General features: G+C 43.8%; 1 protein-coding gene across 1 annotated transcript in view; it reads left to right on the forward strand.

The window, feature by feature from the left end:
• Positions 1-2,152: 2,152 nt before the first annotated feature.
• The window catches only part of RNGTT (RNA guanylyltransferase and 5'-phosphatase), a 330,605-nt gene continuing 319,570 nt past the window's right edge, over positions 2,153-13,187 (forward strand). The window contains exon 1 of the mRNA XM_010357776.1: positions 2,153-2,532. Coding sequence (XP_010356078.1) covers positions 2,469-2,532 — 64 coding nt within the window. The 5' untranslated portion in view covers positions 2,153-2,468. The remainder of the gene's footprint in view (positions 2,533-13,187) is intronic.

The raw sequence follows: 13,187 nt of genomic DNA on the forward strand, positions 1-13,187 counted from the left end.
AGGACAGTAGGAGATTCTGCCAGGGAACCCTTCCCACCTGGCTGTCTTATCAGCACTTTGGGAGGCTGAGGTTGGAGGACTGCTTGAGCCCAGGAATTCGAGATGAAAAACGTATAAAAAAGTTAGTGGGGTGTGGTGGCCTGCACCTGTAGTCCCAGCTCCTTGGGGGCTGAGGCAAGAGGACTGCTTGAGCTTGAGAGGTTGAGGCTGCAGTGAGGCTGCCCTGATCATGCCCACTGCACTCGTGCCTGGGTGAGACAGTGAGACCCTGTCTGCAAAAACAAAAGATTTATCTACATATCAAAGTGAAGAGGAAGGATTAATAAATACAGGTTTATCTCAAGGAAATGTCCTAGGAAAAGGGAAGACAGATAAGATCTCTCTCTTTTGCCAAAAGAGAACGTTCAATCTTATTTTTTACATGTATACACTCTTCCTTAGGGGCAAAATGGATGTTTGATGAAAGATTCACCAATGAGGAGAATCTACATCTGATAAAAGACAAAGACATATCTGGGAGTGTGAGTCAGGGGTTCCAGGAAGCGGGGGAGGAATCACGTTGGTCTATCTGTGTCTATTTTTCTTCTCACAGAGAAGAAAGAGACTTGGGCTTAGGAGCAATATGGCAGAAACACACATCAGGCAAGGCATTCCTGACAGGCAGAGAGAAACTGCCTACTCATCGCGATGCCGCTCTCCTATTCTACTCTCTATTGTGGGCAAAAGGTAGCCCCAGGGTCCTCCGAATTCTGTGGCACTGAGTATGGAGAGGGCGTAACTGGATAGCTGAATAAAAATCCAGTGCACATTGCTGCCTTACAGCCAATAATAGTTGCTCACCAGTGGTATGAAGCCTCTGTGTGCCTAGAACTGAGCTACTGGGTAGATACAGTGTGTGTGGGAAGGGGAGTCTCCAAGGGGAGTCATCCCCAGAAGGGGAAGGTAAGATACTCTTCCAGGATCAGGCTCACCGTTCCCATCCTTGGAAGGAGCTGGGGATGGAAGGTTTTTTTTTTTTTTACCATTTTGAGCATGGTACACACTCTATCAGCAGAAAAGGGAATTAATAGGAGATTATTTGGGTAGACTGATGGCCTTAAAGCAAACTGGGTATTATCTTGTTCTGTCAGGGGAGGAGTTGACACTTTCACTAACAGTTCTGAGCAGACGCAACAGCAGGACAGACCAGAAGTGTGACCTAACTCAGGCTGCCTCAGAGAGATTGCTGTCGGACTGTCTCTATTGATGGGACTCTTACTGAGGGGATCCAGGCATTCAAGGGGTTGAGTTTCCCAGAAAGTTCCCCACCGAAGCTTTAAAAATGTATTCCCTGCAGCCTTATGCTCTTGCAGTTCCAAATACAACACTGGTGTTTAAAGCCAAACTACTTTATAATTGATTTGCCATCATCCAGCTTTATATTTTAACACTTTAATCTGGTAACAAAGGAAAGGCTCGTTAAAGGACGGCATTTATAAAATGCTTCCAAGCACCTCTGCTTAACTCGAAGGGAAAATAAAAGGGACTGTTTATTTGGTAGGCAAAGGAGAACACCGCCACGAAGAGGTTCTCCACTGAGCAACTCCCGCCTTTGTCAATTATACACATTAATTAGTAACTTTTTTGGAGACATGGACCTTCTCAAACTCCTCAGTATGCTTTGAAACTTTGATACAGAAATATACAAACAAAACTCTAAGTGTTCCGGAATTAATTTCAGACGCTTCATAGATCCTCGTAAGTGCTCACCAAAAGAAAAATTCCCCATTTCTGGTACTCCAATCTCACGCCCTTAGAATTCTCGTAAGACTTGTTCCCTTGAACAACTTTCCCTAATTCCAAATCAAACCTCGATCCGGCTGGGACGCCAAGCTTGAGCTGTGGTAACGCTCAGAAGGCCTCCTTCATCAGTAAAACAGATGCCTTAATGGAAGTGGCGGGGAATCAACGCATGGAAAGGGGCTTGGCTTCCCTCTTTTTTTGGTTACTCTAGGTTGTCTAGATTGGAAAAAAATACACGCTTCGTCCTGCGGAGTTCGGTACAAACGCAATTCCACATACGCAAAGGCAAACCCGGAGCGCAACTGCGCGTCCTGGGAGCGCGACCGGGCGGGGCGGGGCCGAGCGGGGCCAGAGAAGGCCCGCTCCTCCCATTCGTCGCCGCCTTAACTCTTTGCTATCCTTCCGCAGAGCTTCCTCTTCTTTCCCTCTGACCTCGGAAAGAAGGGGGCGGGGTCTTCGGGGGCGGAAGTTGCGGTGCATTGTGGGTTCTCCTGAAGCCGTGGAGTTGATCCTGAATGAAAGTGGCGCGCTGCCCCTGACGTTACCCCGATTGGAGCGGCTGGAATTCGGATTACTGCTGCGATTCGGGTGTCTCGGACCCCGGTGCGCACCGGACCACGGGGAGGCGGCTGCAAAGGCGCGGCGAACGTTGGTGAGGGAGGGCAGCTCTGCGCAGTCCCCAAGACATGGCTCACAACAAGATCCCGCCGCGGTGGCTGAACTGTCCCCGGCGCGGCCAGCCGGTGGCAGGTAACCTGGACTGGGGGGTGTTCGAATTTCCACACTCCGACGTGTCCGGGGGTGGGCCGACCAAGGAGCTCAGCTTTTGGTGGTTCTGTGCCCGTTAGTGGTATTTCAGGACTGGGATATGCTCTGATTACGCTTCGTGGACGAATGTTTGGGAACATGAACGGGAGGGGATGGTCGGCGGATGGGGGGCACTTGTCACTATTCCTGCAAGGCTAACTGTGCGAATGTGAAGGTAGAGAGGAGATTGGTGGCAGGAGGTGAGGATCCAGGAATACAGTGGGAGTACTTTGAGTCTTAGTAGTTTGCGAACCTTTTAGGATTCAACCTTCCCCTCGAAAGAAGGGATGAGTGTCAGTCTTGAGATGGAGGAAGATAAGGAGGGAAGGGGTGGTTCCCAGCGGTGAAATGGGGTCACACTGAGACTGGGGATCGGTAGGGTGTTTTTGTTAGTTTTTTGTTTTTATTTTTTTTGTGAAACAGGGTCTGTCACTGAGGCTGGTGATCCTCCCACCTCAGCCTCCCAAGTAGCTGGGACTACAGGCTCCTGCCACCGCACCCGGCTACTTTTTTTGTTTATTTAATTTATATATACACATTTCTAATATATATATTTGAGACTTAGTCTCTCTCTGCCGCCCGGGCTGGAGTGCAGTGGCGTGATCTCGGCTCCCTGCCCCAGCTTTCCAAGTAGGTGGGATTACAGGTGCGTGCCACCTGTAATTAGCCACCTGGCTAATTTTTGTGTTTTTAGTAGAGACGGGGTTTCATCATGTTGGCCAGGCCAGTCTCCAACTCCTGTCCTCAAGTGATCCGCCCGCCTTGGCTTCCCAAAGTGCTGGGATTACAGCCGTGAGCCACCGTGCCCAGCCATAATTTTTTTTGTTTATTTTTTGTGGAGACAGGGTTTCACTATGTTGCCCAGGCTGGTCTTGAACTCGTGGACTCAAGCAATGCTCCCACTTCGGCCTCCCAAAGTGTTGGGATTATAGGCGAGAGCCACCCCGCTTGGCTGGGTTTTTGTTTTTTTAAATCATTTTTCTTGTAGTTTTTTTCATCTTTATTGAGCTTGAATACAATAGGCTTTAAAGCGTACAATTTGATAAATTTTGACTATATATACAGAAATACATCTCTTTCCTAGGAAACAGCCATGAAACCATCACCCTTCAAAGTTTCCTCCTATCCCTTTTTAAATCTCTTCTTTGCCTGGCAACTGCTGATCTGCTTTCTGTAATTATAGTTTGCATTTTCTAGAAATTTTTAAATAATTGGAAACATAGTGAGTACTCTGCTTGGGGTGGAAGGAAGTGTGTGTGGCTTTTTTCACTAAGCATAATTATTTTGATACTCATCCAGATTATGCATGTATCAATAGTTTATTCCTTTTTATTGCAGAGTAGTAGTTCATTGTTCTGGGTATACCACAATTTGTTTACCTCTTCATCTATTGATGGTCATTTGGGTTGTTTCCAGTTTTTAGCTATTACAAATAAACCTGCTGTGAACATTTATGTACAATTCTTTGTATGGACATATACTTTCATTCCTTTTGTGTAAATCTCTAGGAGAGGAGTGGCTGCATCATATGATAGGTGTATGTTTAAAGAATTTTAAGAAACTGCCAACCTCTTTTCCAAAGCGGTAACACTTGATAGTCCCACCATCAATGTATTATACAGAATAAATTCAAAGGACTTAAAAAACTCGCAAAAAATTTGTACACTTCACAAAATAAGATATATGAATAGCCAAAAAGCTATGATGGCGTGGTGGTGTGTGCCTGTAATCCCAGCTACTCAGGAGACTGAGGCAGGGGAATCACTTGAACCCGGGAGGCGGTGGTTGCAGTGAGCTGAGACTGCACCACTGCACTCCAGCCTGGGTGACAGAGTGAGACTCCATCTCAAAAAAAAAGTAATTTGTACTTAATTGTGTAATTTATTAGTAAGCGTTCTCTACAGGGACAGAACTAATAGGAGATATATACACACACACACACACACACACACGTAAAGGGGAGTTTATTAACTATTAACTCACACAATCACAAGGTCCTACAATAGGTTGTCAGCAAACTGAGGAGTAAGGAGAGCCAGTCTGAGTCCCAAAACTGAAGAACTTGGAATCCAGCGTTTGAGGGCAGGAAGCATCCTGCACAGGACAAAGATGTAGGCTGGGAGGCTAGGCCAGTCAAGTCTTTTCACATTTTTCTGCCTGCTTTATATTCTAGCTGTGCTGACAGCTGATTAGATGGTGCCCACCCAGATTAAGGGTGGGTTTGCCTTTCCCAGCGCACTGACTCAAATGTTAATCTCCTTTGGCAACGCCCCCTACACCCAGGATCAATACTTTGCATCCTTCAATCCAATCAAGTTGACACTCAGTATTAACCATCACAGTAATTTCTTTGATATTTTGCATATTGAAGAAAATGTTATGGCGGTTCAAACTTATATGTTGTAAATATTAGGATTCACTTCACTAGTACTAGAAGTTCATAATTTTCCTGAATCAGAAAGAAAATGGTACTAACTACATGTAATATGTTTCCCTGTGAAGTCACCTTCTCTAATGAAACCAGACTTGCAATGAGAGAGAGCTCTTGGAGACAGGGCCAAGCTTTATTTTCTGAAGAATTGTTTTTTCCTCCTTGTGTGTTAATAGATTTCAGGTGAATACTTGGAAGAAAACAAACTTATAATTTCTTTTCCTTTTTCCTTTTTTTTTTTTTTTGAGACAGGGTCTTGCTCTGTCACCCAGGCTGGAGTGCAGTGGCGAGATCTTGGTTCACTGCAACCTTCTCCTCCTGGGTTCAGGCTATTTTTCTGCCTCAGTCTCCTGAGTAGCTGGGACTACAGCTGTGCACAACCATGCCCAGCTAATTTTTGTATTTTTAGCAGAGATGGGATTTCACCATGTTGGCCACGCTGGTCTCCAACTGCTGACCTCAGGTGATCTGCCTGCCTCGGCCTCCCAAAGTGTTGGCATTACAGGCGTGAGCTACCGCACCCAGCCCTCCCTAGTTTCTTAAAGGTATATCATTCAACATAAAATTATTTCATACCTGCTATGTAAAGAGCTTACTAGGAACTGTGGGAATGTAAATATGAGACACAGCCAGGTGCATTGGCACATACTTGTGGTCCCAGGTACTAGGGATAGTGTGATGGTGATAGTGATGGTGATTTTGAAGTCATTTTATTTAGCAGATATTTAAATGTCTACTTTGTGCTAGTCCTGGGTGCTAGGGAGATGGCTAAGATATATTACCCTTAAAAAGCACAGTCTCATGGGAGTAGCAAACCATCCATTTTAAGCACAGTTCTGTTGTAAAACATGTAGCAAAGACTATTGTAGTATACGATGGGAATCAGAGGTAATAAACCTAATTCTTTGAGGTTGAGGAAGAAGAGATGGGAAGGAAGGAGATCAGGTGAGACTTCCCAGAGGAGGTCATACATGAATTATCTTGAGTAAATAGAAGTTTTCTAGATAAATAGTTGGCAGGGGGCGTTTTTGGAAAGTTTCTGTTAGGATAGGATGATGTAGGATGATGATGGGAGAGATAATAGACTGAAAAAGTGTTTTTATTCTGGAAGATGTGAGGTTATGAGGTTGGAGAATAGCCTGATCATACAGGCAAGTAGGGTGTGATAAGGTATCTTAATATTCATATGCTTTAAATTTTCACTGGCATACAATTGCAGTGTATTTCAGCATCAAGATGAGATTATTTGAATCCAGGTTAAAAGCTTACTTTGACTTTTCTGTGTTTAATGAATTGATAGAGAGAGGAATGGAAATAGACTAATTAGGAACTTGTAGCCCAGGTCAAAGACAGTAGTGATGGTTTAGAAGTGAGACATGAAGAGTAGAAGGCTAAATTGAGAGATATTAAGAAGGGAAAATGGATGGAACTTAATGTATTTAGAATGAGGGAAAGAGGGTCAAAATTTAGTCTGAAATGTCTGGCTTATGCAGTGAGATAGCTGATATTATTAGGGCTTATGGAGAGAGAAGCAGGTTGGAAGAGATACTAAGATCCTGATTGCTCAAATAGGGATCTTTAGTAAAGATATATATATATATTTTTGAGACGGATTCTTGCTCTGTCGCCCAGGCTGGAGTGCAGTGGCCGGATCTCAGCTCACTGCAACCTCCGCCTCCAGGGTTCATGCCATTCTCCTGCCTCAGCCTCCTGAGTAGCTGGGACCACAGGCGCCCGCCACCTCGCCCGGCTAATTTTTTTGTATTTTTAGTAGAGACAGGGTTTCACCGTGTTAGCCAGGATGGTCTCGATCTCCTGCCCTCGTGATCCGCCCGTCTTGGCCTCCCAAAGTGCTGGGATTACAGGCTTGAGCCACCGCGCCCAGCCAGTAAAGATATTTTTAAAGAACATTTTAATTTTATTTCAGTAGTTTTTGGGGAACAGCTGGTTCTTGGTTACATGGATAAGTTCTTCAGTGGTGATTTCTGAGATTTTGGTGCACCTGTCACCCAAGGAGTGTACACTTTAGTAGTCTTTTATCCCTCACCTCCCTCCCACACTTCACCCTGAGTCCCCAAAGTTCATTATATCATTGTTACATCTTTGCATCCTCATAGTGCAGGTCCCGCTTACAAGTGAGAACACAGGATATTTGGGTTTCCATTCCTGAGTTACTTCACTTAGAATAATGGGGTCCAACTCCATCTAGGTTGCCGTGAATGCCATTATTTCATTCCTTTTTATGGCTGAGTAGTATTCCATGGTATATATATACACCACATTTTCTTTATCCACTCATTGATTGTTGGGCATTTAGGCTGGTTCCACATTTTTGCAATTGCAAATTGTGCTGCTGTAAACATGCCTGTGCAGGTGGCTTTTTCAGATAATGACTTATTTTCCTCTAGGTAGATACCCAGCAGTGGGATTGCTGGATCAAATGGTAGTTCTTCTAGTTCTTCAAGGAATCGCCACACTGTTTTCCATAGTGGTTGTGCTAATTGACATTCCCACCAGCAGTCATTCATGCCAACATCTGTTATTTTTTGATATTTGATAATAGACTGAAAAATGGTCATTCTTGCAGGAGTAAGGTGGTATCTCACTGTAGTTGTAATTTGCATTTCCCTGGTAGTGATGTTGAACATTTTTCATATGTTTGTTGGCCAACTGTGTATCTTCTTTTGTCTGTTCATGTCCTTTGCCCACTTTTCGATGGGATTATTTATTTTTTTCTTACTCATTTGAGTTCCTTGTAGATTCTGGATATTAGTTCTTTGTCAGATGCATAGTTTGCAAAGATTTTCTCCCACTCTGGGGGTTGTCTGTTTACTCTGCTGATTATTTCTTTTGCTGTGCAGAAGCTTTTTAGTTTAATTAGGTCCTATCTATTTTTGTTTTTGTTGCATTTGCTTTTGGGTTCTTGGTCATGAACTGTCTAAGTCAATGTCTAGAAGAGTTTTTTCTGATGTTATCTTCTAGAATTTTTATGGTTTCAGATCTTACTTAGGTTTGAGTTGATCCATCTCCAGTTGACTTTGTATAAGGTGAGAGATAAGGATCCAGTTTCATTCTTCTACACATAGCTTGTTAGTTATCCCAGGACCATTTGTTGAATAGGATGTCCTTTCCCCACTTTATGTTTTTGTTTGCTTTGTTGAAGATAGTTGGCTGTAAATGTTTGGCTTTCTTTCTGGGTTCTCTATTCTGTTCCATGGGTCTGTGTGCCTATTTTTATACCAGTACCATGCTGTTTTGGTTACTATAGTCTTGTAGTATTGGGTAATGTGATGCCTCCACATTTGTTCTTTTTGGTTTGTTTACTTTGGCTATTTGGGCTCTTTTTGGGTTCAGTAAGAATTTTAGGATTGCTTTTTCTGGTTCTGTGAAGAATGATGATGGTACTTTGATGGGAATTGCATTGAATCTATATATTGCTTTTGGCAGTATGTTCATTTTCACGGTATTGATTATATCCATCCATGAGCATGGGATGTGTTTCCATTTGTTTGTGTCATCTGTGATTTCTTTCCAGTAGTGTTTTGTAGTTTTCCGTGTAGAGCTCTTTCACCTCCTTGGTTAGGTATATTCCTAAGTATTCTATTATTATTTTTTTGCAGCTGTTGTAAAAGGGATTGAGTTCTTGATTTGATTCTCAGCTTGGCTATTGTTGGTGCATAGCAGTGCTACTGATTTGTGTAGGTTGATTTTGTATCCTGAAACTTTAAAGAATTCATTTATCAGATTTAGGAGCTTTTTGGATGAGATTTTAGGGTTTCCTATGTATACAATCATATCATCAGTGAAGACTGACAGTGTGACTTCCACTTTACCAGTTTGGATGCCTTTTATTTCTTTGTCATTGTTCTGACGAGGACTTCCAGTACTATGTTAAACAGAAGTGGTGAAAGTAGCATCCTTGTCTTGTTGCAGTTCTCAGGGGGAATGCTTTAAACTTTTCCCCATTCAGTATAGTGTTGGTCATGGGTTTGTCATAGATGGCTTTATTACTTTGAGGTATGTCCCTTCTGTGCCAGTTTTGCTGAAGGTTTTAATCATGAAGCGATGCTGGATTTTGTCAAATACTTTTTCTGTATCTATTGAGATAGGTCATGTGATTTTTATTTTTAATTCTGTTCATGTGATGTATCACATTTATTTTTATTTTATTTGTTTATTTTTGAGACAGAGTCTTGCTCTGTCAGCCAGTCTGGAGTGTGGTGGCACCATCTCAGCTCATTGCAACCTTCACCTCCTGGGTTCAAGCGATTCTCTTGCCTCAGCCTCCTGACCTTGTGATTTGCCCGCCTTGGCCTCCCAAAGTGCTAGGATTACAGGCATGAGCAGTGCACCATGCCTGGCAATGTAGGTATTTAATGCTATGAACTTTCCTCTTAGTACTGCTTTTGCTGTGTCTCAGAGGTTTTGATAGGTTGTGTCACTGTTACCATTCAGTTCAAAAAATTTTTAAATTTCCATCTTTATTTCGTTCTTTTGTCCCACAGGCTGATCCCTTCATGTTGTGCTCTCTCCCTTCCTCTAGGGGTGGGGTTTGGGGCTTCCTGAGAGCTGGATTGGTGTGATTGTTATTGCTCTTCTGGTTCTAGTCACACTGTGGAGCTACCAGGCCCCAGGGCTGGTGCTGAAGAATGTCTGCAGAGTCCTGTGATGTAATCCATCTTCAGGTGTCCCAGCCATTGATACCAGCTCCTACTCTGGTAAGGGTGGCAGGGCAGTAAGTAGACTCTGTGAGAGTCCTTGGTTGTAGATACATTTAATGTGTCGGCTTTCTTGAATGCTGGTTATGCTAGTAGTGAAGTTGTCATGTGGACAGACTCAGGACCTCTGGTTAGCCAGATTGTTGCAGGCAGTGGTATATTAGCTGTTATTTTATCTTTCCTGGGAGCAGGATTATTTTGTCATGAGTTGCTGTAATGGCCTGAGTTAGTTGGCTTGCAGCCAGGAGGCGGTGCTTTCAAGAGAGCATTAGCTGTGGTGCTAGTTGGGGGATCTAAGTTTGTCCTAAGTTGGCCAGGGTAAGTATTCTGGTTTCTCAGGCGATGGGTGGGGCATAAAGCTCCCAAGAATCTTCTGTCTTTTGTGTTCAGCAACCAGGGCAGGTAGAGAAATACCATCAGGTAGGGGAAGGGTTAGGTGGCTCTGAGCTTAGACTCTCCCTGGGTGGGGCTTACTGCAGCCACTGTAGGGGATGGGGGGTAGTTCTTGGGCCAATAGGGTTATGTTCCAGAGAGGATTATGGCGGCCTCTGCTGCGTCATATAGTTTGCCAGGGAAGTGGGGGATAGCTGGTAATGAAAGACTTCACCCAGATCCCATGCAGTTGGTGAGGCTGGTCTTCTGTGGTACACTCCCCCACTCCTCAGACCTTGCCTCTGAATGTAAGTTTCCCCACTGAGAAAGCGAGCATGGCTTTCAGGCCCTGTCCCTCCCTGTCTGCCTCCGTGTCTGCCCACTGGGCAGCTTCTGTGCTTGTATCTGTAGCAGTTCCCATTCATTCCCTGGATTCTGCTCAAGAAAATTCATGCCCGGTCAGAATTATTATGAGTTTCATTTGGAAGCTTTTTTCCCCCATGACCCTCCCTAATTCTGCTGTCTGCTTTCCCTGAGGGCCCCTGTGAGATGTAGTCAAGAATGGCTTCTCTGGACTTGAGCTGGAGACTGGGAGTGCCCACAAGACTCTGCCTGCTGCTGCTTCTACTTTTAGACTTCACTTGGCTCCCTAAATTCATTTCAGCTGTAGGTAAAGTTAAATCCTTCTCCTGTGATCTGGATTTTCAGATTCCCCAGTGGGGAATGTGTGTTCAGAGGCAGGGTTTTCCCCCCTTTCACACTTTGGGAGCTCATGGTTTTTCGCCTGTCTCATGGAATTTGCAGTGCTGTGTGGCTTCTCTCAACGGATCTCTTTAGCTGTGGCAAGTTTTTGAAATCAGACAGTACTGAAGTTTGCTGCATAGATTGATTCTTCCCTTCATGAAAGATTTCTCTGTAGCATTTTAGCCATGGTAGAACTTTCTTTAGCCGTGGTAGAACTTTCTTCGGGGTTGGAGTCAGTTCTCCCCAACCCTGCTGCTGCTTTATCAATTAAGTTTATGTAATATTCCAAATCCTTTATTGTCACTTCAGCAATATTCACATCTTCACTGGGGCCAGATTCCATATCAGGAAACCACTTTGCTCATTTGTAAGAAGCAACTCCTCATCTGTTAAAGTTTTATCATGAGATTGCAGCAATTTGGTCACATCTTCAGGCTCCGCTTTAAAAAATGTTTGTATTGACCAGGCGTGGTGGCTCACATCTGTAATCCCAGCACTTTGGGAGGCCGAGGCAGGCGGATCACTTGAGGTCAGGAGTTTGAAACCAGCCTGGCCAACATGGTGAAACTGCATCTCTACTAAAAATATAAAAATTAGCTGGGCATGGTAGCAGGCGCCTGTAAACCCAGCTACTCATGAAGCTGAGGCAGGAGAATTGCTTGAACCTGCGAGGTGGAGGTTGCAGTGAGCTGAGGTCGCGCCACTGTATTCCAGCCTGGACGACACAGTAAGACTCTGTCTCAAAAAAAACAAAAACAAAAACAGTTATTTTTTATATTTTTTTGAGACAGGGTCTCACTGTGTCCTCCTGGAATGGCTGGAATGCAATGGCATGATCATGGCTCACTGCAGCCTCGAACTCCTGGGTTCAAGCGATTCTGCCACCCCAGCCTCCTGAGTAGCTGGGACTACAGGTGTGTGCTACTATGCCTGGCTAACTTTCAGGCTGCACTTCTAATTATAATTCTTCTGCTATTTCTACTACATCTGCAGTTACTTATTCCACTGAAGTCTTGAACTCCTCAAAGTCATCCATGAGGGTTATAATAAACATTTCAAACACCTATTGTTGATATTTTGACTTTCTCCTGTGAATCATGAATATTCTTAATGGCATCTAGAATGGTGAATCCTTTCCAGAAAATTTTTTATTTATTTTGCCCGATCCATCAGAGAAATGACTACATATGGCAGTTATAACCTTATGAAATATATTTCTTAAATAATAAGACCTTTTTAGGGAACCCACTCTGTGAAGAAAAACAAAAATAATATAGGACTTGAAAATTGAAACTACCCCTTGATCCATGGGCTGTTATGTTAGTAGGCATGGAACCAACATTAATCTCCCTGTACATTTCCATCAGAGCTCTTGGGTGCCTAGGTGCATAGTCAGTGAGCAGTAATATTTTGGAAGGAATCTTTTTTTCTGAGCAGTAAGTCTCAAGAGTGGCCTTCAAAAAATTCAGTAAAACATTCTGTAAACAGATGGGATGTCATCCAGGCTTGTTGTTCATTAATAGAGCACAGACAGAGTAGATTTAGCATACTTCTTAAGGGCCCTAGTATTTTCAGAATGGTAAATGAGCACTGGCTTCAACTTGAAGTTACCAGCTCCTGACAAGAAAGTCAGCCTGTCCTTTGAAGCTTTGAATCTAGGCATTGTCTTCTGTCTAGCTATGAAAGCCCTAGATGGCAATTTCTTCTAATAGAAGACTGTTTTTCCGTTGTTTAGTGTAGCCATGTTCGTCAATTATCTTAGCTATATCTTCTGGATAATTTTCTACAGCTTCCGTAACAGCCCTTTACCTTGTACTTTTATGTTAGAGAGATGGCTTCCTTCCTTAAACCTTATGAATCAGCCTCTGCTAGCTTCAGATTTTTCTTCTGCAGCTTTGTTACCTCTCTTAGCCTTCATAGAATTGAAGGAAATTGTTGCCTTGGTCTGGATTAGGCTTTGGCTTAAGTGGAAATGTTGTGGCTGGTTTGATCTATTCAGACCACTGAAATTTTCCCCATATCAGCAATAAGACTGTTTCGCTTTCGGCCAGGCGTGGTGGCTCACGCCTGTAATCCCAGCACTTTGGGAGGCTGAGGCGTGTGGATCACGAGGTCAGGAGTTTGAGACCAGCCTGGCGAATATGGTGAAACCCTGTCTCTACTAAAAATACAAAAAAATTAGCTGGGCGTGGTAGCGTGCACCTGTAGTCCCAGCTACTCAAGAGGCTGAGGCAGGAGAATCGCTTGAACCTGGGAGGCAGACAGAGGTTGCAGTGAGCTGAGGTCACGCCACTGACTCCAGCTTGGTGACAGAGTGAGACTCTGTCTTAAAA

This window comes from Rhinopithecus roxellana, chromosome 4, assembly GCF_007565055.1.
Source record: "Rhinopithecus roxellana isolate Shanxi Qingling chromosome 4, ASM756505v1, whole genome shotgun sequence".
Taxonomy (NCBI): Eukaryota; Metazoa; Chordata; class Mammalia; order Primates; family Cercopithecidae; genus Rhinopithecus; species Rhinopithecus roxellana.